The sequence below is a fragment of the Puma concolor genome, chromosome B3, assembly GCF_028749965.1.
Source record: "Puma concolor isolate L17-30 chromosome B3, mPumCon1.1.hap2, whole genome shotgun sequence".
In the NCBI taxonomy this organism is placed as follows: Eukaryota; Metazoa; Chordata; class Mammalia; order Carnivora; family Felidae; genus Puma; species Puma concolor.
Window position 1 is genome coordinate 66,767,014 of NC_141672.1, and position 26,888 is coordinate 66,793,901.

The following is a 26,888-nucleotide window of genomic DNA, read 5'->3' on the forward strand; positions in this document are numbered from 1 at the left end:
TGTCTGCATTACCTCCTAAGATCATTTGGTTCCAGATAGCCAACCCGTGAATTGAAATCAGGCAAGAATGAATTCTGCCCATGTGTATCGAACCTGGTATTCTATTTTTCTTCCTGGAAATTTCCTCATTGCAAGTTATAGAACTCAGGCGCCAGGTGCTACAGCCTTTTTCAGACTTCTGTCTAGAACGGACCTAAGTCCAGAGACCTTCCTTACCTTTAGTTGAACTAGATGCACATCCACATGCTTGCTGTCTGAGTCCTGCTGGACTGAATAGGTTAGGTCACGGACCCTCTCTGAGGTCATCCGGAGCCAGGTCTCAATTTCAGGTAAATGGAGAACAATCTTCCAGTCAGCCCCTGTATGCAATGGGGGTGGCTTTTCATACTGCTGGTCAGAATCCATATCCTTCATTGCCTCTTCTCCCTCACCCTGCTCCACAGTGGGCGTCAAGTTGATGGCCATGGGTGAAGCATCAGTAGCCATGGGATCCAGGTCCTGAGACCTCAGAGGGGAAAGTGTCACGCTCATGGTTAACATGGAGAAGTCTAAACCTTACTTCTTTCCAAAACAGCTGAAAGGCAAGAGGAAAGAAGAAAGCAAGAGTCAGACAAGATTGCCAAATAAAGAAATCATACTTCGCAGAAGAAACAGGATTTCTAAATTAAGCCAGATTTCTAAATTAAGAAACCATAGCTCATGGCAAAAACAGAAGGAGGTGTTGTGAGTTTCTACATAGTAGCTCCAAGACCCAGCATATAATAGGAACACAAAACCATGTGGTATTGCCTACCCCACCATCCATCGTCTCCTCATTCCTTACTAATAAAATCCTGCTTTTCAGCTGTGCATATTCCTGCCAAGAATTTACAACTACATTCCCTATCTCCATCACAGCTAGGTATGGCCATGTGGCTAAGTTCTGACCAATGAGGTATAAGTGAATGTGTGGGAGAGCTGCTTAAAAGGAGCTGACTTAATTTAGGAGGGGCCTCCTTTCTGCCCTTCTGCTTCTCCCCCTGCTTCTAGCCTATAATGTGGACTTGATGACTAGAGTTCCAGTTTTTGTCTCTGACCAGGAGATGCATTTGGGTATGGCAGTAGAGGATGATAGAGCAAGGTGGTAGGAACATGGATCCCACAGGATAACAAGGAGCTACTGTATCTGTCTTAGACTGCTGCCCTGAACTACTTTTATTGAGAGAAGAACAAACTTCTATCTTGTTTTAGTCACTATCACTTGGGGCTTTTCTACTATAAGCACCTAAGCATCATCTTGGCTATTATAATCAGTATATTCAATATGTGGGATAACTAGAGAGGCAACAAGGTTCTAATTAACAAAAACACTATGCTGAATTCAGGAGAGGTTGCTCCTTTCTATGATATGTTAGATAAAAGGATATCATGCAGTAATTCCAAACCTATACTTTGCCAAAAAGTATAAGTCAGGAATTAGTATATGCAAAATATCTAATTAACTATCAACTTAAATTACATTAATTTTTGGTGATATTGAAAATTTTAGAAGCTTCTAGAATTTCAAGAGTAATAAATTGCTCTTAAACACTTAACATTAAGAAGTTAACTAAATGTGTTTAAAATAACATAACTGTAAGTCATAATAAACTTTCTTTTTAAAGTAAAGTTGATAAGCTTGTTAGTAAGCTAGCTTACTAATGTAATGATCTAAGCTATATAATTTATCTTTCTTCTAGAACTAGTCTAACATAAAATGACAACGTTTAGGATCTTGTACTTTAAACATTTCAAATAGACATTTTTAGTTTCAGAAGCAGCTTCTTCTGGGGCGCCTGGGTGGTGCAGTCGGTTAAGCGTCCGACTTCAGCCAGGTCACGATCTCGCGGTCCGTGAGTTCGAGCCCCGCGTCGGGCTCTGGGCTGATGGCTCAGAGCCTGGAGCCTGTTTCCGATTCTGTGTCTCCCTCTCTCTCTGCCCCTCCCCCGTTCATGCTCTGTCTCTCTCTGTCCCAAAAATAAATAAAAGTTGAAAAAAAAATTTAAAAAAAAAAATAAAAAAAAAAAAAGAAGCAGCTTCTTCTACTCAAGGTAGTGGGTTTCTTTTCCTTTTTTTTTTTTTTTTTTTTTTTTTTAATATTTAATGTCCATTTACTTTTGAGAGAGAGAGAGAGAGAGAAGGTACAAGTGGGTAAGGGGCAGAGACAGACAGAGGGGGGCAGATAACCCAAGAGGGTTCCCTGCTGACAGCAGAGAACCCAGTTTGGGGCTCAAACTCATGAACTGAACTACAAGATCATGACCTGAGATGAAGTCGGACAGTTAACCTACTGAACCACTCTGGCATCCCTGGGTTTCTTCTTCTTTTATGAGACTTTCTCTGGTTCTACACATTCTAGCTTCCTTCTCCAAAGATGAAATGTGGTTGAACAAAATATGAAATTAAATGTGATTGCCAGAAAGTAGCCTTTATTTCTCTAGATTGAATAGATTCTCACTATTCACTTAGTAACAATAGCAAAATTATTTTACCTACAAAAATAGAGGGGAGAAAATCAAGAAAGCTCCCATTTTGACCAGCAACATGTAACTTTCCATACAGAAATGGGCACAGAGAATGAAAAAACTTATTGAATTGACAAAAGCCTTAAGAATAAGTTATTCCTATGACATATTATTTCAGAAACCTTCCAACTCTGCATTGCACTGCCCCCCTCCCAATTTCTTGAACATTTAACTTTTAAATTAGATGATAAGCAGGATTATGGATGAATTTTTGAAACCAAAGTTATTTGTAAAAATAAAATATATGTCTTAAGGTAAGTTTATCACTCTGGTACTGACCTTAGAAAGTGATTTTAGGCTTCAATTCAACAGTTTTCTCCATCTAATTGCGAGAGAGAGAAATCCATGCCCCACATTCTTAACCACTCTTACATACAATTTTTAAAATCATACTAGACCTGGCTATTTTTTTAAAGATTTTTTTAATGTTTATTTATTTTGAGAGAGTGAGACAGAGTGTGAGCAGGGGAGGGGCAGAGAGGGAGGGAGACACAGAATCCGAAGTAGGCTCCAGGCTCTGAGATGTCAGCACAGAGCCTGCTGGGGGGCTTAAACTCACGAACAGTGAGATCATGACCTGAGCCTAAGTCAGAAGCGTAACCAACTGAGCCACATAGGCAGCCCTAGACCTGGCTATTTAAAAAAACACAATTAAGAGATATCAAAACTTCAGAAGCAATAAAAGTCCAGGAAGAGTGAGCTGCCATCTACTTATTCATACCCTAGCCTCAGACAGGCTCTGGTTCTGATTTCTCAAAGCACTTTTAAATTTTTAATCAATTCACTTGCTCTCTGGGCGATCCGTTTAGAATCACAATCCCAGAGAAGGAATCGGATACACAAAGGTTAATAAAGGTTTCCAATGGAAGGTCACAGAACTGGTGTTAAATGAAGAAGACAATGGTATCACAATGGTTACCTCTTATAAGAAACCAGATTCACCCAAATCAGAAAACTAAATGCCAGGGTAGTGTACAATGAACTATTTCTGCCACACCCACACACTGACTCACACACGCAACCCCAGATCTCTCCTAAGCACGCTGCGCAACTGAAAAATGATGCTTGGTCATTGTGTTTTCTCTGAAACTCCTGAATCAACACAGGGCCTTCTCTGGAATACACATCCTACTATAAACTAAAGAACATATAAAAAATCGACTCAAAGCAATTTATGTCCTAATATACAATATTTCCAAAGATACCATCAGGCCGTGCACTAAGCAGGCACAGTGCAGTTTTATGTGGGACAAGATGCTCCACATTTCTGGGTCTCAGTTTCGTCATATTTAAAATGACAAAATTGGACTAGGTGATCAATGAGATCCCATCAGACCATAAAAATCTGTGATTACCCTGGGTTATTTTCCAGAGATTCCAAAGCCATTAAAATAGCATCCTGCCTATACTGAGAGCTGTGTAGATACCAAGTACTGGTCCTCCATTTTAACAAAGCACATGAACAGCATCAATAGATTTTCCTACTTAATGGAATGAAATAAAGTATTACCACGCAAATGCATTTTATAAATCATTATTAACACATTATGTGTTGCTAATTCTTCCTAGAGAAACAAATATGGGAGATTCTCTCCTCTTAGAGTTTGAAACGAAAGACTGACAACAGAGATGTGGCTGTATATGTAGAGGACACACAGAATAAAATAAAAACATTAAACAAAAACGTAGCTGGTGTTCATCACACATGAGTAAATGCTAAGGAAACCTAATATTCAAGCCGCAAAGCAAAATTTTCCTGTGTCTATAAAGTTTCAACCTGGATGTGATGTTTCTATATTTAACTGAGCAGAGTATAAACAAGAAAACTTCAGTATCTCAGAGAAGTAAAGCAAAGCAGGGGTCTACTCAAGTTTTATTTTAATCTCTATTTTCCCTCTCGTATACCTTTGCCACTGGGAAAGGAATACTGCCTGTGTTGTAACAGCATAGCAAGCCTGGAAAGTGGCATAAAATTGATTAATTACCCATTTTCATGCAAAGTAATTACCATAAACATTTAAATTTCCGTTCTAGTAGTTCACATTTAATATGCCCCCATGGATAACCAATCTCTTTTTGATTTTCACAGAATCACATCTGATTTCAAAGATAAATTTATAATTTAAAGGAAAACTGCTTCACATTGTAGAGACCTATAGTAACAACGTTTATGTATATTTTTCCTGCCCCTATCATGCCTATTCAAGCATGCTTTTCCATTGAATTAATTACTCTATTTGAATGCAAATAGTAGGAAATTCAGCACAGGTCTATTATAAGTTCTTCTAAATACTGTAAGTTTTGTATTCTTTCTTTACAAGGCGTCTTAAAATGAGATTCCTTTCCAGGCACAGAGAAACTTTTTTAAAAAGCCAGTAGACAACAGATGATACAGATGAAAGCAATGACCCAAATGTGCCCAGGTGCCCACCCACTCACTCAGGTTCCAAAGGTGCATGTGTGACAGGAGCGATCAACCAGCTTTTTGGAAACCAGTAACCTCCCCTTCCCCTCCCCCATCAAGTAATTATCTGTGGCCACCTCTCCAGCATTAGAGATAATACCACCTTTATCCCAGCTGCTGTTAAAAATAACATAAATCAAATCCTTCCCTTTCCACAAATCCAAAGAAGATTCAACATTTAAAGTGCAAGAGCTGCAAGCGGTAAAGATTTAAAAGCTTTTTCTTTTTTCTTTTTTAAATATGTGGGAGGGCTTTTCCCACCATACTCTATTTATCACCCTATAGAAACAGAAGAAACATGCCACAAATTGCTTACTGACACGGACCAGTTCTGCTATCTTCCTGACAGTCCACAAGTTTTTAGCTGAAACCTGACATTAGCAGAATGCATTCGACTTGAATAAGACACATTTCAATCAGAGAGTGTTCTTGTACCAAGCTAGGAGACCAAAAAATGCAGCCACACAGCCATCTAAGCTGCCCACCTCCTTCTCCCTTCTCTAGTAATCTTTCTCTCTTAAATAAAAGAATAGAAAAGCGAGAAATCTGCCGTATGTACTCACTGTAAATGCTTTTGTCCCTAAAGGTCCTTCGGGATTAAGTGTCTGGCTCCTCCTTCTCCACCCCCCTCGGGTTCTCTTCCTGTGGCCAAATAAGATAAAGGCTGGTGTCAGGCCTGCTCCATGCCAGCAGCACACTGGTGAGTCTGCAGGGCACCAGCTTCATATGTCCTTAGTAGCCCAAATCTCTTAAAAAGAGAAGGCTGCTCCGCTGTCCCTATTTGGAAACTAATGTATAAGCTCCAGGCCTGTTCGGTTACAGTTGGGTCTTTTGCAAACAAGCCATGATAAGTGAGCAGAGAAAAAGGAGACAGTTGCCAAAACAAGGATCACTATGGAAAAGAGTGTTCGGGTGGACAGAGCACATCCAGTCACAGTTCAGAAGAACCAAGATGAAACATACCCCAAAAACTGAGTAATCCTAAAGCAGAATAAATTAATAAATGCATAATTAAATTAATAGTACTACATTAACATAACCAGCTGACAAAGCCAATCTGAGTGGAATAGGGTCAGGCCCCCTTTCCTTTCTTAGGAAGAAATTGCTCTTTCCAAGTAAAGAACATCATCCTGTGTATCGTGTGAGAGGCAGTTCTACCATCCATGTAAATCAACCCAAACCTAAATACTTGCTCTCAATCTTTCTGTGCTCTGCCTAGTCCCTAAAAACAAGTGAGAGACGAAAGCATAATTCTAGCCAAATTAACAGATATGTTTGCTACTACGCACATGTTACAAAACTGAGACAGAGAAAATTATGTTAGGCATCACTGAGGATCCTTTTTCCTCCCTCCTCATTTCATCTCTTTCATGTTCTCATAATCATCCTTTACAGAACCTATTTATAGAGACACTGAATTTTGAAAGGAAAAAAAAAAGTTCCACTGGAATGTTTTCATTTTTGTCCAAGGTTAAGCTCTTATGCTTTGATTACATTAAGGAAAAAGAAATAAACTTAAGAGGGGGTACCCTGTATCTGGTTCCGGCATTCTAGAATCAGGCTCTGTGAAGAAAACACAAAAACAAGTTTAATAAATGGCTGAATTAAATGTCATGGCCTACCTAGACGAATGAGGCTCTAATTCATTATCCGGTTTTAAATCTTGCTGTCTGTGTACATTCCTGGCCTCTTGCGAGGTCAAACATTAGGAAACTTTAAATGGCTCTAAGCTCTTAAAGATGAGAGCCTAAGAGTTCCTGACAAGTGTTAAGTTAGATTTGCTCTTGGGGGGGAAATAAAGGGTGGTTTTTGTAAGATGCTCCTAAGGAAGTTTCCATAATCACTGTCTGCTTCTTCCTTCTCCTTAGCCCTCTTCCTGGCTCCAAGCCCTGCAGCATTCACCTGGAGTAACAAGGTTTAGCGAGATCACTGCCATAACCCCAGATTAGTCTCACTTTCTAATCCTCCTGCCACAACAGAACAGCCTGCAAGCGGATAGGATATCCTCGAGAAGGACTTTGGAGGGAGGGAAGGGGGCGACAACATGTAAATAGTGGGTCCCTGACAGACTTCTGCAATTAAAACGATTTTCTTGGTGTTATCACTGCTGTTTCCCCTCTCTCTTTTTCCCTCTTTAATATGTCCTCTGTGCACAACTGTGTCCCCAGGCAGATGGTTGATTATACGCTGCTAATCACACAGGGACCTCTCCCAGTCTCCCTTCAGTCACCACTAACTCCCTCACCCAGAGCATAGAGTCTTCCATCAGCCATAACACACTTCATCAAACCATCTTCCTTCCTTGGCTTCTCCTCCTACTCCCCAGCCCTCCACCCTGATTATCAAGTCCTTCTCCTGTGGCAGGGACACCCAGATTGACTCGTCTAGTCATTACTCCTCCTGTGTTTTCTTTCCCCCACCACAGCAGTCGGCTCCTGTCACCCAGAGATTCACATGGCTGCATCAACCGGTCAGTTGCAAATGGTGCCCATGCTCATGAGTGCGTGGACCTGGATTCAGCGATGAGTGTTCATATTTCTTACTCTCATCCCAAGTTGCTAATAATCATCTTTAACTGTTAGGCAGCTACTTTTCTACTGTTCAAGAAAGCGTCTTGAGAGGAAATGGATTTGTAAAACTCTAATACATAATCTACACTATTTCTGCTCTCGTCAGTGCTATTAACAGAAAGAAAACTGACATTACTGAAAATCAACTTTATATAAGGTATTATGTGTATATATGATTCATCATATTTGTCCTCAAGGAAATTATAATATGGACAATATTATAATTGTCCCTCCCTCCACTCTCTCCCCCCCAATCCCCCACACACACTCACCCACTGATACCTGTTACACAAGCAGGAGGTAGGCAAACAAAGCCCTGTGAAGGCCCCAGTGGGTTGGGATTAATCCTGAAAGGAGGAAAGATAAGAAGGAATATTTTCTGGACCAGGTAACATTTGAGATAGGCTTGTAAAAACAGGTATGACTTAGATGGGCAGGGGTAGAAGGGAAGTGCGAAAACAATTTCAGCCTGGGAGAATGCCGCTACACCAACAAGTTAAGAGAATCAACAAACAATTCAGCATTGAGAGGAAATGGGAGCTTGACGGGGACCAGAAACAGACAAGGCTACAAAGTAAGTTGTGGGCATAATATAAGAGTACTGCAAAGGCCATGCTAGGGAAGAGTTTGGAAAGAATCTCACAGGAAGCAGAAACTTGAAAAAGACTGTAAAGAAGAGAAAAGGATTGCAGTTGTATTCTAAAATGGGACAGGAAAATCAATGCATCTACACTTATTTACCAAGAAAATGAAATGAGAAATCAGCATTATGAGAGGACTAACATCCTCTTTTCCAGGTAGACTTCATTAATATAAAACATGAGCTTAAAAACCTCTTTCTGGTCCAGAAAAGAGAGTGGGTGGGAGAAAGAAAGAAAAAGAAAGGAAGCCTACAGAAAAAGAAAAGATGCCTACAAATATGACTTTCAGATCAGAGTAATTAAAGGAGTTCTGTGCTCTGTCCTACCTACTCCATTAAATATAAAAAGAATTCTCCATTTTTAGTTCTCCATTAACCCTAGTATCATAGATGTGAAGTGGAAATTTTTTAAGGATTATTTTATGCAATGTTTTTACTTTTTCCTGTTCTAAAATTATTTTAAATTAATTAAAAATTAATACATATTAATTCAAATATTGTAAAAATAGATAACATTGAAGTTAAAAGATCCTCCTCTATTCCTATATTTTTATCCCCAGTCAATAAGTGATAAGAGGCTATTTATCTTTTGTGACCTCATTATGTAAAGTAGAAAGGAAATGAGCCTTATAGGAACAGTCATTTTTAAAGATTCTAAAGTCTAAATTAGCTGTCCGTATTAATGCAGCAACATACAAGTGTTTGCTAACTCAGTATCTATTTATCTAGTGGTAATAGTTATTCTACTAGAAGTTGAATAAATTCTGACAAATAAATTGAGAGTTCTGGGTGACTTCTGGGTAGAGATAGCAAACTGAATATCTAATTCTGCTTCCTCTAGAAATCCCACTAACACCATTGCAGAGGGATTTTTTTATTTGGGACTTTTTCTTTTTTTTAACGTGAACATTCAAAAATGGGAGGAAAAACAATAATCTTTTTGGAAACAGAAAATTGTATGAACAAGTGATAAATTCTTTAGCTGACTCAAGAAAGCTAAATCTTAACCCAGAAGAGCAGAGAACAAAGAACCAACCTGAGTTTACTTCAGAATCCTTTAAGCATTTTGGAACTGGTAGAACCAGGTACCTCTGAAGTAAAGAAAGAAGAGTATAAAGAGAAAAATTAACTTTACAAAAAGAGAAGTCTGGCCTTTGTCCTGACTTCTAGAAGGTAACCTCTGTACCTTGGAATTTCCAGAATGGTAGGAGTATTTTTGTTATTTATTGTGGGCCCCTCAGAGCACACCTGACAGTTTATGCTGACAAGGTGACTCATGATGGGGACTAGCCAGACAGAAAAACCAACCATGTGGTTAAAGAGTTCAGGCTTTGAGCAACCACCAGAGCAATCATTCAATCAATCATGTACAAGTAATGAAGCCCCAATAAAAACTATGGACATTGAAGTGCAAGCAAACTTCCCAAGTTGGCAATACTCCATAAGTATTGTCACACATTAATGACAAGAGGGTAATGCATCCCTGAGGATGTGGAAGCTCTGCAGTTGAAACCTTCTCAGTCTCAGATTCCACCCTATCTATTTCCTCCTTTGGCTGGTTCTGATTTGTATTATTTTGCTATAATAAAATTATAAGCACAAGTATAGTGTTTTTCTGAGTTCTGTGAGTTGATCTATAAAATTATCAAATCTGAAGGAGTCTGTGAGGATCCCTAAATTTATAATCAGCTGCTTTAAGGTGAGGATATCCCTGGAGACCCTTGAATTTGCAGCTGTTGTCAGAAGTCTTGGGTTCACTTGACAGCCTTGGAGGACTGTGCCCTTAACCTTGAGTGTGGCCTAACTCTGGGTAAAGGGGCAATAGCACATTGAGATTTATTTTGTTTGAAAAATGTTTTAAAAGAAGTTATAACCCTAAATCTTTCCTTACTCTGTGTTGCTGGGTGGTTGCTCTCACACCCAATGCTGTCAGAAGACTGGAGGTTTCTTCTCCAGAAAAGATCAATCAAAAGGTCTCTGGATTTGGGGACACTGGACACAGTTGAAGAAAGAAGTACCTTGAAAATGAGGGAGTTAACATAACATTCTGAGTGTTGAGAACCCCCCTTCCCGCCAGTCTTCTCTCCCAACTTGATTCTCCAAAGTCTCTACCCTCTATTCAAAAGACTAGGGCTCCCTTTTCCAAGAGGTCTGATCAGTCCAAGAAGACAAGATATAAAACTAGCACATCCATATCACCCTACAGTGACATCCACAGTCAATAGGTCTGTCCACATATTCAGAGCATTCATTCAGCATTTTAGTCTCCCACTCCTAAATATGATCAGGCACTCAAGAATTAGCACAGATTTAGGGAAAGCTCTAATATGGGTAATAGGCCTGAAGTAAGCAAACAAACAACCTCAACCTGTAGGAAACAGGTTCTGCACAGAGAAGATGATTTTGTTGAAAATGAAATATTATCAGAGATAAGATTTTGTATCCATAAAAAAGAAGAGAATGTTATTTTTAAAAGATATTTTTGGAACAAAAAAGAACTTTGGAAAAATAAAAACATGATAGCAAAAAGGGAAATCTCAATACAATGGGTGAAAATAAACTTGAGAAAATCTCACAGAAAGTAAAGCAAAAAAAAAAAAAAAAAAAGACAGAAATTAGGAAAGAAAAGGTAAGATAATTAGCCACCAATCTAGGAGGCCCAACATTTGGAGAACAGGAGTTCCTGAAGGCAAAAGTAAAGAGAAAAGAAAAAAATCATCAATGAAATTTTGAAGAAATAGAAGGACATAAGTTTCTAGATTAAAAAGACCCACGTAGTGTATAAAAATAGACAAACACTAAGGCTCTTGTTTGGAATCTCAGAATATCAGGGAAAATGAAATTTAGGTTAGAGGTATAGACATATACAAAGAATCATAACTTAGATTGCTTTGGATTTCTCAAAAGCAGCTATGATATTATGACTTATAATAAGAAACATATTTTTGGTCTATGTCATCATTTCTAGCAGAGAGTTCCTAAGACTTGGAATTTCCTAAGCACAAAGCAAGGAAAGTATCTTTTGTTATAGTAGTTGGTCTTTTGTCCTTGGTTCCTGAAATAGCACCAAAACCAAAAAGGTAAAGACTGTCCTTATTATTCATAACCAGTCCCTTTCAGCCACACCTGAGTTTATGTTAATGAGGTGACTTTTGGAAAGCCCTTAGGGAAGGTGCTGCTTACCAGAGTAACCAACCATGATTAAAGCATTTAAACTTTCAGTCCCATCCTTCAATCTCAGGGAAGAAGAAAAGGGCTGGAAGCTGCATGAATCACCAATGATCAGTATTTAATCAGTCATGCCTATGTAATGAAGCCTCCAAAAAACCCCCCAAAAATGGTTCAGAGAGCCTCCAGATCAGTGAACAAAAACACATCCATGAGGACAGAAGCTCTTGTGCTCAGGATCTTTCTGGACCTTGCCCTATTTATCTCTTCATCTGGCTGTTCATTCATATGCTTTAATATCCTTTCTATCAAAGTGGTAATCTAGTAAGTAAATTGTTTTCCTGCATTCTGTGACTGGCTCTAGGAAATTAATCAAACCTGAGAAGGGGGTGGTAGGAACCTGAGGAGGGGTTTGAGTTATAACTAGTCAGATACACAGGTAACAACCTGAACTTAAGATTGACATTTAAAGGGGGTGGAGGGAGGGAGACAGTCTTGAGGAACTGAGTCCTTAACCTGTGGGTTCTGACACTATCTTCAGGTAGATAATGTCAGAATTGAGTTAAAATATAGGATACCCAGCTGTTATCATAGAATTGCTTGGTGTGGTAAAAACCACCACACAGTTAGTGACCACAAGTACCAGAAGTAGAGTACTGAAAATAGAGGAGACACACAAGAGTGTGTTTTTGTATAGCAGCTACATTGTAAACAACATTTTCCTTAAGAAGGAAAAGGAATTGTAGCATAGAGGGGCACCAGGCTGACTCAGTCAATAGAATATTTGACTCTTGATCTCGGAGTCATGAGTTCAAACCCCAAGTTGGGTGTAGAGCTTACTTTAAAAAAAGAAAAAGTTAAGAAATATAGCATAGAATTGTATACCAAAAATAAACAGATTGATAAACAGTAAAATGTAAGGATAAAATAAAGATATTTTCAGATATTTAAGTTCACAAAAACTAACTTCCCACATACTTTTATCAAAAGATATCAAAGTCTCTCTAGACACTCTACCAAAACAAAGGAAACCAAGAAAGAGGAAGCCATGGGAATCAGAACCCAGGAGACCTAGCATTCCAGGTTTATGAAGAAAGGAAATCTCAGGATGGCAGCTGTGTACCAGACAAGGAAGCATCCAGTCCAGAATGGAACAGGTCAGAAGACTCTCAGAGACTGCTTCAAACAGGTGACATTGAGAGAAAACCTGATGTAAATTAATATACTTAGAAGAGACTTACTCAACTGGTAGAGAATTGGGGGTTGAAATAGAAATAAACATAGAAAACTAAGCAAACAATAATTATAAATTCCAGAAAAGATTAAAGAGTGTACAAAAATAAATCAGGAATCATATTACTCTACGTGGTTTAGCTTAAAAAAATTACATTTACCTAATCTTAATAATATAAACACTAAATGTTGATATAATCCAAGTCACAACATAATTTTACAGGATGAATGAGAGAGTAGGAATTGTGAGCGGGCTCACACATATGCATGTGCACCCTTATGAAAGGGTGACAGAGAGATGGGATGGGGGCAAGCTAAATAAATTCTCATCTTTCATAATAAGAAATCAACAGATAAAGATAAGAGAAAAGTCACATTTGTATGGAACCACAAAAATAGCCAAAGCAATATGAAAAAAGAAAAATAAAACTGGCAGTATCACAATCTCAAATTTCAAAATATACTATAAAGCTGTAGTAATCAGAACAGCATGGTTCTGGCAGAGAAACACACAGAATAGAGAGTCCAGAAATAAACCCACACTTGTAATGTCAGTTAATCTACAACAAAAGAGGCAAGAAAATACATGGGGAAAAGACAATCTCCTCAACAAATGGTGTTGGGAAAACTAGACAGCTACATGCAAAACAATGAAATTAGACCACTTTCTTACACCATACATAATAATAAATCCAAAATGGATTAAAAACATAATGTGAGACCTAAAACCATTTAATTTCTAGAAAAAAAACATAGGCAGTAATTTCTTTGACATCAACCATAGAAACGTTTTTCTAGATATGTCTTCACTGGCAAGCAAAACAAAAAGCAAAAATAAACTAGTAGGGCTACACCAAAATAAAAAGGTTTGTACATCAAAGGAAACCATCGACAAGCAAAAGTTGACATAATGAATGGAAGAATATATCCGCAAATTATATATATGATAAGGAGGTAATATCCAAAAAATGTTAAGAACATACAACTCAACACCAAGAAAACAAATAATCAAATTAAAAAATGGGCAGAGGACGTGAATAGACATTTTTGCAATGAAGACATACAGATGGCCAATAAACACATGAAAAGATGCTCAACATCACTAATCATCAAGGAAATGCAAATTAAAAACACAATGAGATTATCATCTCACACCTCTCAGAATGGCTAAAGTCAAAAGCACGAGAAATAACATGTGTGGATGAGGACGTGGAGAAAAAGGAACCCTTGTGCACTGTTGGTGGGAATGCAAACTGGCATAGCCACTGTGGGGAAACATTATGGAGGTTCCTCAAAAAATTAAAAATAGAATTATCATGTGTTTCAGTAATTCCACTACTGGGTAGTTACCCAAAGAAGACAAAAACATTAATTCATAAAGATATAAGCACCCCCATGTTCATTACAGCATTATTTACAATAGCCAAGATATGGAAGCAACCCCAGTGTCCACAATAGATGAATGGATAAAGAAGTGGTGCATGTGTGTCTATATGTATGGAATGGACTATTACTCAGCCATAAAAAAGAATAAGATCTTGCCATTTGCAAAAAACATAGATGAACCTAGAGGGTATAATGCTACGTGAAATAAGTCAGTCAGAGAAAGACAAATACAATATGTGGAATTTAAGAAACAAAACACATGAACAAACAAAGAAAAAAAGAGACAAACAAAAAAGCATCTTCTTAAATATAGAGAGCAAACTGGTGGTCTGCCAAAGGGAAGGTAAGTGGGAGGATGGGTGAAATAGATAAAAGGGATTAAGAGTATACTTATCTTGATGAGCAGTGAGAAAGGTATAGAACTGTTGAACAGTGATTCAATACATTGCACACTGAAACTAACATAACACTGTATGTTAAGTATACCTGAATTTTAAAAAGAAAGAAAATAGGAAGTAGTCATACAATTCTATTGTCTCAACACAGAGGTTGGTACCAAAAAAATCAGTTAAAAGATGAAAAAGTCTATGAGGTGCCTGGCTGGCTTAGAGAGTTAAACGACTGACTCTTGATCTCAGGTCATGATCTCTCAAGCCCCACAATAGGCTCTGTGCTGACAGCGTGGAACCTGCTTGGGATTCTCTCTCCCTCTTTCTCTGCACCTCCCCCCACTCATGGTCGCTCTCTCTCTCTCTCTCTCTCAAAAATAAACAAACATTTTTTAAAGAAAAGATGAAAAGTGGTAGAACTTTTCCTCCCGTTCTCCTTGGGAGAACAGGACATGGAAAAGAAGAGCATATATTTGACTCTTAACTATTTGTATGCAAACATAAAACTTAAAAATATCTAGATTAAGCAGTGCCCGGAGGGTTCAGTTGGTTGAGGGTCTGATTCCTGATTTCGACTCAGGTCGTGATCCCAGAATTGTGGGACACAGCCCCTCCTCCCCACCTTCCTGTCGGAGCGTGAGCCTGCTTAGGATTCCCTCTCTCCCTCTTCCCTCTCCCCCAGTTGCACTGTCTCTAAAAAATTTAATATATATAGATAGATTAAAAAACAAGAGGTTTTTTTATTAAAAAAATTTTTTTAACATTTATTCAATTTTTTGAGAGACAGAGTGCAACCGGGAGAGGGGCAGAGAGAGAGAGAGAGGACACAGAATCCAAAGCAGGCTCCAGGCTCTGAACTGACAGCACAGAGTCCAATGCGGGGCTAGAACTCACGAACCGTGAGATCATGACCTGTGCCGAAGTTGGACGCTTAACCAACTGAGCCAGCCAGGCACCCCTAAAAGAATTTCTTAATTGCCAGACAGGGTTTTAATACTCTCAGGTACACTGAGTATTTCTAAATAGGGGTCACTAGTTCCCAAATTTATGTGAATATGAAAATTATTAGTCTTTGATTTTTGGTAGAGAATGTTACAAGATTGGATGTGGCACTTGGTTAAAATACTAAGTTTAAAATTGTACGTACCCACCTCCTAAAACACCGTGGTTTTTAAAACAAAGTGCTTACTGTGACTCAGTTCAATAATAAGGTTGTATTGATTTCAAACAATCTCTTTAAGAAAGAGCTGCTTCCTATAAACTAAATCTGATTTCATGATAAAAGCCACAGGTGATTAAGTGATCAAGTTAAAGGTGAAATTATTTTATTATTTGTTTCACAAAGAGATACATGCTTTAGTAAACAACTTTCATTTTTGAGGACAATGAATCAGAGTGAAATACCAAATAAGGAATTTAAGCCAAATCTTTCAAGTAATATTACATTCGTTTTTGCTGTTCATGCTGCAACATGAGAACACATCAAATAACTACCCATACTGCTGTTCTTCCATAAACAGAAGGCATTTTACGGGTGATGAACTCTCATAAAGACCAGGATTTTCAAAAGCATTATTTCCTATTCACTATTATTTCCTTCCCACCCTAGCCTCCCAGACATGCAAAAATGATTTTTTTTAAAGATTCTGATGTCAGATTAAAAAAATATCAATGGGCAATGGCAAAGGCTTTTAATATCCAAAGATCTGATGTGATCAAAGATCTTTCTCTGAATATTCTTTATTAAAGAAGGAATAATTAAGTCTGCTTTTCAAAGAAACAATTTTAGCCAAGTAGAATCTGTTTTTTTAAATATATTACAATGGTTTTGTTTCATATGCATCACATTCATTAAATACTGTCAAACATTTCTGCCCAACCAGCCATCTAAATTGAAGGTGAGTGTCTGATAAAATATGACTTGTTGTCATATGAATCAGTGTTTTGAAAAATAACTCCTGGAACAAACAAAAGTTATATATCACAGACCTTCAAAGAAAAACAAAATACATATTTTCTAGTGAAAAGTATAGAGACAGTATAAGTTCATAAATATTTTTGGGCTGTGTATTCTGGTATACAATAAAAGGCTGATGCATGGACCAGCTTAAGCATAAATTCACCTTCATTGAATTTTTATCTTTTTCTTAATAAATTATTTATTCCCTTGCTTAGTGAAATAAATAGCAATATAGAAAATGCTAAGTAAGGGCTAATTACTTAAAAGCCTCTAAAAAGAACTCAGCAGATCCTACGTCAATTCTAGAAAATTAGTTATAAACTGAATATTACTAGATGCTTTGCCAGATTTTCCTTTCAGCAAACACAGAAAAAAAACTTTTTTAAAAATTTTTTCTGTACTCCTCTAAATCACAGAAGTACAAAGGGGAAAATGCTGAACAGTGTAACAGACAAACCCATATTCTCTCTCCTCTGCCATGAGAGTGTAAAGCCTAAGCTGAAAGTTAAACCCTCCAGCCATTTGATTTTATCACTCACCATGAACCAAGTCCAGCAGTGGCTGGCGGGGAAGAAAAGGAGCAGCAGGTTCCCAGAGAGGTCATCATTTCCGAGCCTTTCACTTCTTGCCCTACTTAGGTAAGTCTTCGATAAGCTCTATCATCCAGGCACATGAGCACCTGGCTTTCATCCAAGAGGGATTCAAATGCTTGAAAGCTGACTGTCTCCTAAGCTTTTTATTCTTATTTTTCATATCTTTCTTTGTTAGCAATAGTTAAAACCGATGTGACACTCAGAAACAGCTGGCCCTTCTCCAATAGGCTCTAGAAATCATCCATTTATAATTTTTCAGTTACTGAAAAACAATCATATCATACATCACATGACACAGCTACTTTTGGTCTTACTTAGTCATTTGAAGCCAAATACAAATGCATCTCAGACAGATTCTGCTTGTCATAGCTTCTATTCACTGTGGCCTTTGCCACGATCCTGTCATTGTTAATAGTTCTGTATGACTCAACCACTGATTTAGATATCCAAGGTCCTTTGAATGAGTTTCTTGAGTAAGAAATATCACTTATGCCTGAAAACGAATAATCCAGAATATTTTATTAACATGCAGCTGACTCAATTTTTAAAATAAGAGCATTTGGAATGGCCCTTTAATTAAGCTGGAGTCTATAAAGTGAGAGTTTTGTTTATTTCATTTTTTTAACATAATGTAAAAACAGAAACAGTTGACAGAATATGGTTTTCCTCTTCTACCACAATGTGCAAAATAAGATGCAAATGTAAAAGAAAACAGATTTAGACATATTTATAAGGAGGTAGAAGAATATATAAGCCTGACAGTTTTATGTACACTAGAGTTTGAGGAAAAAAAATGTATTTAATGAGCATCTCACTTTGTTTGACACTTTCCTGGGTAGTCTGGAAACCAAGTTCAGTCAACACTTGCTAACAACCCACCCTCCAGAAACTTCAGGCCCAGGAAACGAAGGTCTAGCAGCTTCTATGTGTACTTAATTCTCAGTTGAACTGTAAGGATGAAGAGGTTGTAGAAATTTGATCATGAACATAAAGAATAAACCTCTGTACTTTTTTTTCCATTTTTTCTTTGTTTCCCCAGCCCTACTGAGATACAATTGACATGTGACATTGTGTATGCTTAAGGTGTACAAACTGATTTTATACACATATATATTATAAAATGATGACCGCAATAAGGTTAGCTGACATATCCATCAGCTTGTATAATTACAGTTTTTAGTATGTGGTGAGAACATTTAAGATTTATTCTCTTAGCAACTTTAAAACGTATAATAAAGTATATTGTTAACTATAGTCACTATGCTGTACATTAGCTCCCCAAAGCTTATTCATCTTATAACTGGAAGTTTGTACCTTTTGACCAACATCTCCTCATTTCCCTACGCTTAGCCCCTACTAACCACCATTCTACTTCATTTCTAGAGTTTGGCTTTATTTTAAATTCCATATATGAGTGATATCATATGGTAATTGTCTTTCTCTGCCTGACTCATTTCACTTCACCTGCAAGACCCATCCATGTTGTCACAAATGGCAGAATTGCATTCGTTTTTATGGATGCATTATATACATATCACATTTTCTTTAGCCATTCATCTGCTGACGAACACTTAGGGTTTTTTTTTTCCATGTTGTGGCTATTGTGAATAATGCTGCAACAAACATGGGGCTTCAGATAGATCTTCAAGATAGTGATTTCATTTCCTTTGGATATATATCCAGAAGTGGGACTGCTGGATCATATGGCGGTTCTATCTTTAATTTGCTTTTTAATTCTTTATTTTTTTGTTTAAGTAATCTCTACACCCAACATGGGGCTTGAGCTCACAACCCTGAGATCAAGAGTCATGTGTTCCTCTGACTGAGCCAGTCAGGCACCCCTATTTTTAATTTTCTGAGAAACCTTCATACTGTTTTCTATAGCGGCTGCACCAATTTACATTCCCACCAGCAGTACACAAGTGTTCCTTTTCTCCACATCCTTGTCAACACTTACTATTTCTTGTATTTTTGAGAATAGTCATTCTAACAGATGTGAGGTGATATCTCATCATGGTTTTGATTTGCATTTCCCTGCTGATTCGTTATTTTGAGCACCTTTTCATACATGTATTGGCCATGTGCATATCTTCTTTGGAAAAAATGTATACTCAAGTCCTCTACCCATTTTTAATTGTGTTGTTTGTTTGCTTGCTGCTCTGTTTTATGAGTTCCTTACATATTTTGAATGCTAACTCCTTATTTGATACAAAGTTTGCAAATATTTTCTCCCATACCATACCTTGCAAAGACTATCTTTTCCCCATTGAATCTTCTTACCTTCCTGGTCAAATATTAGTTGACTATATACACATGGTTTTATTTCTGAGCTCTCTATTCTATTACATTCCACATGGTCTCTGTCTGTTTTTATGTCAGTATCATGCTGTTTTTATTACTATTATTTTGTAGTATAGTTTGAAATCAGGAAATGTAATGCCTCTAGCTTTTTTCTTCTTTCTCATGATAGCTTTAGCTATTCAGAGTCTCTTCTGGTTCCATACAGATTTCAGAAGATTTTTTTTTCTATTTTTGTGAAAAATGCCATTGGAATTTTGGTAAAAATAACATGAAATCTATAGAGGTCTTTGGACATTTTAACAATATTAATTCTTCCAATCCACAAACCCAAGATATCTTTCCATTTATTCATGTCTTCTTCAATTTCTTCCATCAATATCTTCTAGTTTTCAGTGTATAGCTCTTTCATCTCCTTTGTTAAATTTATTCCTAAGTATTTTATCATTTTGGATGCTTTTATAAATGATGGAATTTTTTAAGTTTCTCTTTCAAATATTTTTTTGCTAGCATTTAGAAATGCAACTGACACCTGTAGCTCAGTTGGTTGAATATCCAGCTCTTGATCTCAGTTCAAGTCTTGATCTCAGAGTCATGAGTGTGCCCTGCATTGGGCTCTGTGCTGGGCATAAAGCCTACTTGAAAGAAAGAAAGAAAGAAAGAAAGAAAGAAAGAAAGAAAGAAAGAAAGAAAGAAAGAAAGAAAGAAAGAAAGAAAGAAAGAAAAGCAAGAAAGCAGGAAAGAAAAAAAAAGAAAGAAAATTTACTGATTTTTTATGTTGATTTTGTATCCTGCAACTTTACTGAATTCATATATTAGTTCTAACAATTTTTGGGTGGGGTCTTTAGGATTTTCTCTATATAAGATCATGTCATCTGCAAACAGAGATGATTTCACTTTTTCTTTTCTGATTTGGATGCCTTTTGTGTCTTTTCTTGCCTAATTATTTTGACTGGCACTTCCAGTACTATGTTGAATAGGAATGGTGAGAGTAGACACACTTGTCTTGTTCCTGATGTTAGAAAAAAAGCTTTCAGCCTTTGACCATTGAATATGATGTTAGCTGTGGGTTTGCCATATATGACTGCTAAGGTATGTTCTTCTACACCCAATGTGAGAGCTTTTAATCATGATAGGATATTGAATTTTGTCAAATGCTTTTTCCGTATACGTTGAGAGGATCATATGATTTTTATTTTTTATTCTATTTATGTGTAATATCACATTTATTGATTTGTGTATGTTGAACCATCCTTGCATCCCAAAAATAAATCCCACTTGATCATAGTGTATGATCCTGAATTTGGTTTGCTAATATTTTGTTGAGGACTTTTGCATCTATATTCATTAAGGATATTGGTCTGTAGTTTTCTTATAATGTCCTTATCTGGCATTGGTGTCAGGGTAATGCCGGCGTCAAAAATGAATTTGGAAGTGTTCCCTCCTCTTCATTTTTTTTTTTTTTTTTTTTGGAAGCATTTAATGACTCATGTTAATTCTTCTTTAAATGTTTAGTAGAATTCATCATTGAAGCTATCTGGTCCTGGGGTTTTATTTGTTGAAAAGTTTTTGATTCGTGCTTCAATCGTCTAAGTCATTATTGGTCTCCTCAGATTTTCTATTTCTCCCTGATTCAGTCTTGGTAGGTTATATATTTCTAGGAATTTATCCATTTCTTCTAGCTTATCCATTTCATTGGCATAATAGTTTCATAGTAGCCTCTTATGATACTTTGTATTGCTGTAGTAGTAGTTGTAATCTATCAGTTAGTCTAGCCAAAGGTTTGCCAATTATTTTACCTTTTTAAAAACCAACTTTTATTGATTTTTTTCTATTGTCTTTCTAGTCTCTATTTCATTTATTTCTGCTGTAATCTTTATTTTTCCCTTTCTTCTGCTAATTTGGAGCTTAGTTTGTTCTTCTTTCTCTAATTCCTTGAGGTATAAAGTTAAGCTTTTTTTTTTTTTTTTTTGAGATCTTTCTTTTTTCTTAATGTGGTCATTTATCACTATAAACTTCCCTCTTAGAACTACTTTGCTGTATCCCATACATTTTAGTATGTTGTGTTTTCATTTTCATTAGTCTCAGCACACTTTCTGATTTTCTTTTTGATTTCTGCTTTGATCCATTGGTTGTTCAGGAATGTTGTTTAATTTCCCCATATTCAGATTTACTCCTATTTTTATACCATTGTAGTTGGAAAAGATACTAGATATAATTTTGATCTTCTCAAATTTGTTAAAGCTTGGTTTGCAGCCCATCATATCATCCATCCTGGAGAATGTTCTGCATGCATTTGAGAAGAATATGTATTCTAGTGACATTTTATAGAATGTTCTATATACATATCTGTCAAGCTCATTTAGTCCAGACTGTTATTCAGGTCTGCCGTTTCCTTATTAATTTTCTGTCTAGATGTACTATACAATGTTGGGAGTGGAGTATTGAAGTCCCCTACTATTACTGTATTGCTATCTATTTCTCCCTTCAGTTCTATTAACACTTTAAATATTTAGGCATTCCAGGGACCTAAGTTGGTTAAGCATTCAACTTCAGTTCAGGTCATGATCTTGTGGTTCATTAGTTCAAGCCCGCATTGTGCTCTGTGCTGAGCCTGGAGCCTACTTCAGATTCTGTCTCCTTCTCTCTCTGCCCCTCCCCTGCTTGCTTGCTCTCTATCTCCAAAAAATAAATAAACATTTAAAAAATTTTAATATTTAGTCATCCAATGTTGGGAACATATATCTTTACAACTATTATATCTTTGTGATGAATTGACTCCTTTATCACTATAAGTGACAGTCTCTCATCACAGATTTTGACTAAAAGTCTATATTATCTGATATAAGTATAGACACTCTTGCTGTCCTTTGGCTACTGTTTGCATGGAATATCTTTTTCTATTTCTTCACTTTCTACCTACATGTGTCCTTAAAACTAAAGTGAGTCTCCTGCAGGCAGCATATTGCTGGATCTTATTTCTTTGTCCATTCAGCCACTTTGTGCCTTTTGATTGACAAATTTAGTGTATTTATACATAATTACTAGTAGGTAATCACTAATTACTATTGTGATTTATTATTTCCTGTTTTTTTAGTTCCTTTGTTTCATCTTATTGTCTTCCTTTATGATTTTTTTTGTAGTGGTATGCTTTTATTTCCTTTTTCTTTGTCTTTTGTGCAACTATTAAGGGTTTTTTCTCTTGTGGTTACCATGAGGTTATATAAAGCATCTTATAAATATAACAGTGTTTTAAGCTGATAACTATCCTCCTTCAACCTTATTAAAAAACTATACTTTTATTTCTCCCACCACATTTTATGCTATTGATGTCACACTTTACATCTTTTTATATTGTGTATCCATTAGCAAATTATTTTATCTAGAGGATTTTTGGGGGTTGTTTTGTTTTACTTTGTTTTGTCTGAGGGAGTAGGTGTTTGTTTTTTTTAAGTAGGTTTCATGCCTAGCATGGAGCCCAACAAAGGGCCTGAACTCATGACCCTGAGATCAAGACCTAAGCTAAGATCAAGAGTCAGAGCCAACCAGGTGCCCCTATACCTATTCTTAATGTTATTATTTTTTAGCTTTTATTCTAGAGATAAAAGTGGCTTACCCACCACCAATACATTATTTGAGAATCCTAAATTTGACTATATATTTACCTTTACCAATGAATTTTGTGTTTTCATATTGTTATTTAGTGTCTTCTCATTTCAACTTGAAGTACTCCCTTCAGCATTTCTTGTGAGGCAGGTCTAGTGGTGATGAACTCCTTTAGTTTTTGTTTGGGAATGTTCTTCTCTCTCCTTCATTTCTGAAGGACAGTTTTGCCTTTAAGGCATAAAGGTACAGTTTTCTTGGTTGATATATATATATATATATTTTCCACACATTGAGTATATCATTCCACTGCCTCCTGGCCCCTCAGGTTTCTGCAGAGAAATCCACTGACATCCTTTTGTGGTTTCCCTTGCATGGACAAGTCATTTTCTGCTTGCTGCTTTCAAAATTCTCTCCATGCTTTGACTTTTAACATTTGATTATGATGTGTCTCAGAGTAATCTTTGGGTTGATCTTGCCTGGGGTCCTTTGAGCTTCCTATAACTGAATGTCCATATCTCTTCCGGGATTTGTGGAATTTTCAGCTATTATTTCTTTCTATAATATTTTTTCTCCTTTCTCTCTCTTCCCTTTCTGGGACTCCCATGATATGATGTTCATTTGTTTGATGGTGTCCTTAGCTCATGTAGGCTATCTTCACTCTTTCTCATTTTTTTCTCTTTTTGTTCTTCTTACTGGTTAATTTTAAAAGATCTGTCTTTGAGGAGTGCCTGGGTGGCTCAGTCGGTTAGCATCCTACTCAGTTTCAGCTCAGATCATAATGTCACAGTTTGGTGAGTTTGAGCTCCAAGTTGGGCCCTGTGCTGTTGGTGTGGAGCCTGCTTGGGATTTTCCCTCCCTCTCTCTCTGCTCCTCCTCCACTCACGCTGTCTCTGTCTCTATCAAATAAATAAATACATACATACATATATACATACATACTTAAAAAAAAAAGTAAAGATCTGTCAAGGTCAATGATTCTTTCTTCGGCATGACCAAGTCTGTTGTTGAAGATCTCTCTTAAATTTTTCAGTTCTATCATTGTATCTTCAGCTCCAGGATTTCTGTTTGGTTCTTTTTTATGGTGTCTATTTCTTCATTAAACTCATTTTGTTTATGCATTGGTCTTCTGATTTAATTTATCTGTCTATCTACATTCTCTTGCATTTAATTGTTTCCTTAAGATAATTTTTTTTTAATTATTTTCAGGCAAACTGTAGATATTTCTTTTGGGGTTAGTTGCTGGAGCCTTATTAGCTTCCTTTGGTGGTGTCAAATTTGCATGATTCTTTATTATCCATATAGTCCCACACTGATGCATTTGCGTTTGAAAGAGCCAACATCTTTTCTAGTCATTACAGACTGGTTTCAGCAGGAAAAGACCTTCTCCTATTTGCTCCTTGGATTGATGGGATTACCTCCAGAATCACAGTTGCACCGGGTTGGAGCTTGTTATAAAGCTGTGACTGGGTATGCAGCAAGATCCATGGTCGTCAGGCTTGTTACCAGGGTCTCAGGTACTGTGCCGTTCCCTGAGTAGATGGGACTACCTCTAGTAACTTCTTGAGTAAAGTGGTGTCAGGACAAGTATCCACTTCAAGGTTCACAGCTCTATCCTCAGACAGGGGGCCTATTCCCATGTCTGTGGCAGGTGTGGCTCCTGCCAGGACCCTGGGAAGACTACTTCTTGGTTCCTGGATGAGTCCCTGGGTGAACAGGACCAGCTCTGGACCATGGCTGAGATTCAATCCACAAGGCTGTTTTAGGTTCCACAGCTAAGATTGAGGTCTGCCCCTTCCTCCAGAGGCACAAATAGGTGTGTCTCCCATCAGGTCCCTGAGTAGGCTGGATTGGTCCCTGACAATAACTAGAGGGCTGGAGCCAACTGTAGCATCTTTTCAGGATCTGAGGTGCAGACATGAGGATGTTCCACCTGTCCCTGTGCCAGCTGGACTACTCATAGCCTGTACCTGGGAGGGCCTAGAACAAAGTTTAAGGCCCTTTCAGGATACCCTGAAAGTGTACAAAAGTATCTGTTGCCCTGTCTCTGTGCCACCAGAACTACTGACATACTGAGTGTGTGAGGGGCTGAAATACAGGGTCCTTTCAGGATCTCCCAGGGCACAGATAGAAATGTCTCCCTCTGGGACCCTGGCCCCCAGACTGCTGGAAGACTGACAGTCTATGGCTGTGAGGAAGCTGGAGCCATGTATAGGGCCCTTTTATGGTCTTTGGGGATACAGACAGGAGTTTCTCCTTTCTGGTCCCTGTTACAACAGGACTGTCACAGATTGTGGCTAGCAAGGGGCTAATGCCTAGTATAGGGCCCTTTTAGGATATCCAGGGCCAAGATGGGAATATCTCCTGCTGGGCCAAGTCTCTTTACTTTTAAACCAAGTTTATCAGTCTATATTACAACAAAGGAAAATATCTGGCTGTCACCTCACAGGGTTCTTACAACCTTCTACATTTACATTTATATATTAAACCACACAGACACACACACACACACACACACACACACACACACTTAAATATAACTAGGTTTATATTATAAAATGATCTCAGTGTTCAGGCAAACACAAGTAAAACAATGTACTTTTACTACAAAATTTAAAATATTTATCTTTATGAGGGCAAAACATTTTAAAATAAATCTTGGGTTCAAACTATGAAGAAGTCACTTGAATTAAATAACACTGTTTTTATTATTCAAAAAGTAGTCAAAAGTCTTAAAATAACAAAGGTAATTCTTAAATAGGTATTGAGTATTTGCTCATTTAATGGACTGGGATAGGCACACACACACAAAAATCATTAACCTAAAAATCTTAGGAAATTCATGGGCATTACATACAATGACACTGTAGGATGACATCATCCAATGGCTAACAGAGGGTCTTCTATACCTGTACATCACATTATACCCCCAAAAGAATTCATCATCATACAGATTTAACCTCTTCTTCTTGTCTTTGACTTTTTCTAGTATCACTGGTTATTTGTGTGTCTATGAAATATTTAAGGAGAAAAATATCCAAAATCTCAGTCTTAGATTATAATTGGATCAATCACTTCTATTTAAAACTCTCCTTGATCTTAGCCAAAAGGCCAAGAAGCAATCCTCTATTCAAAACTGAACAGGGGCGAGGAATTTAAAAAATATGTGAAATAGTTACTTCTGCTTCAAACTAAACATGCTTCCAAATTTAGTTATCTGGGCAAAGGCAAGTTTTACTCAGTAAATAGATTAATCTGGTAATTTGTTCAAGGTTATTTTCTACCTAAGGCAAGACTAAATTAGAGATCTGAACTGCCCAGAACTTGTACTGTGGTCATTCTCTCTTTGTAACTTGGCTGTAAGGTGAAAGGGCTTCAAATTTTTCCTCAATGCATTGTCATCTTAATAAACAATGCTTTGAAAATAAGTATAAAAATATATCAATAGATTCATTCAGCTACAAAATTTCACAAGGTGAGCTCTGACAGCCAGCAGAACAAAATGTTCTGAGCAGAAGACATGGAAATTCTACATGAACATCCAGATAGCAGCCAAAACATCATTTCCCAAAATGTGGCTCACATAATACTGGTAAGAAGAGGTTTGGAGGTTGAACAATTTGGGGAACACCGTTTACACATTTCTCCTATGGGAGGATATGTAGCGCACATTTGCTCCTAGGAGTCTTCAGGAAGAAACTTCTTAATTTTGTTTAATTTATTATTTTCCAAATATTTTTCTTCATTAACAGTGCTCCTTTGGGGAACACTATGGGGAACGTTGCTCTAGAAAACTCCAAGTATCACTTGTATACAAAAAGAGTATGGATTCCAGACTTCATGTAGTCAAAAGCAAGAAATCTTCCTATCCTGCCTCCCAGCCCTTTGTCTTCAACAGTCTCTGCTCCTATGTGCCCCAGCTGACCCAAACTCAATCAATCAGTATTAAAAGGAGAAAAAACTGAAAGCCATGCTTAGCTTCGCATTTTATTTACTTTTTCATCTCAACTCTGAATCTCTCATTTTGCTTTTGATAAGCTT

General features: G+C 37.2%; 1 protein-coding gene across 6 annotated transcripts in view; it reads right to left on the reverse strand.

The window, feature by feature from the left end:
* Positions 1-26,888, reverse strand: part of AKAP6 (A-kinase anchoring protein 6) — a 493,633-nt gene that overhangs the window by 373,946 nt on the left and 92,799 nt on the right. For 3 of the 6 annotated variants that reach the window (XM_025919741.2, XM_086709961.1, XM_086709965.1), the window contains exon 4: positions 217-574. In XM_025919741.2, the coding sequence (XP_025775526.1) occupies positions 217-540 (324 nt within the window). In that variant the 5' untranslated portion in view covers positions 541-574. Of the gene's footprint in view, positions 1-216; positions 575-4,982; positions 5,038-5,570; positions 5,754-16,892; positions 17,014-26,888 lie in introns of those variants that run through there. The other 3 variants (XM_086709963.1, XM_086709962.1, XM_086709964.1) reach the window with 3 other exon arrangements.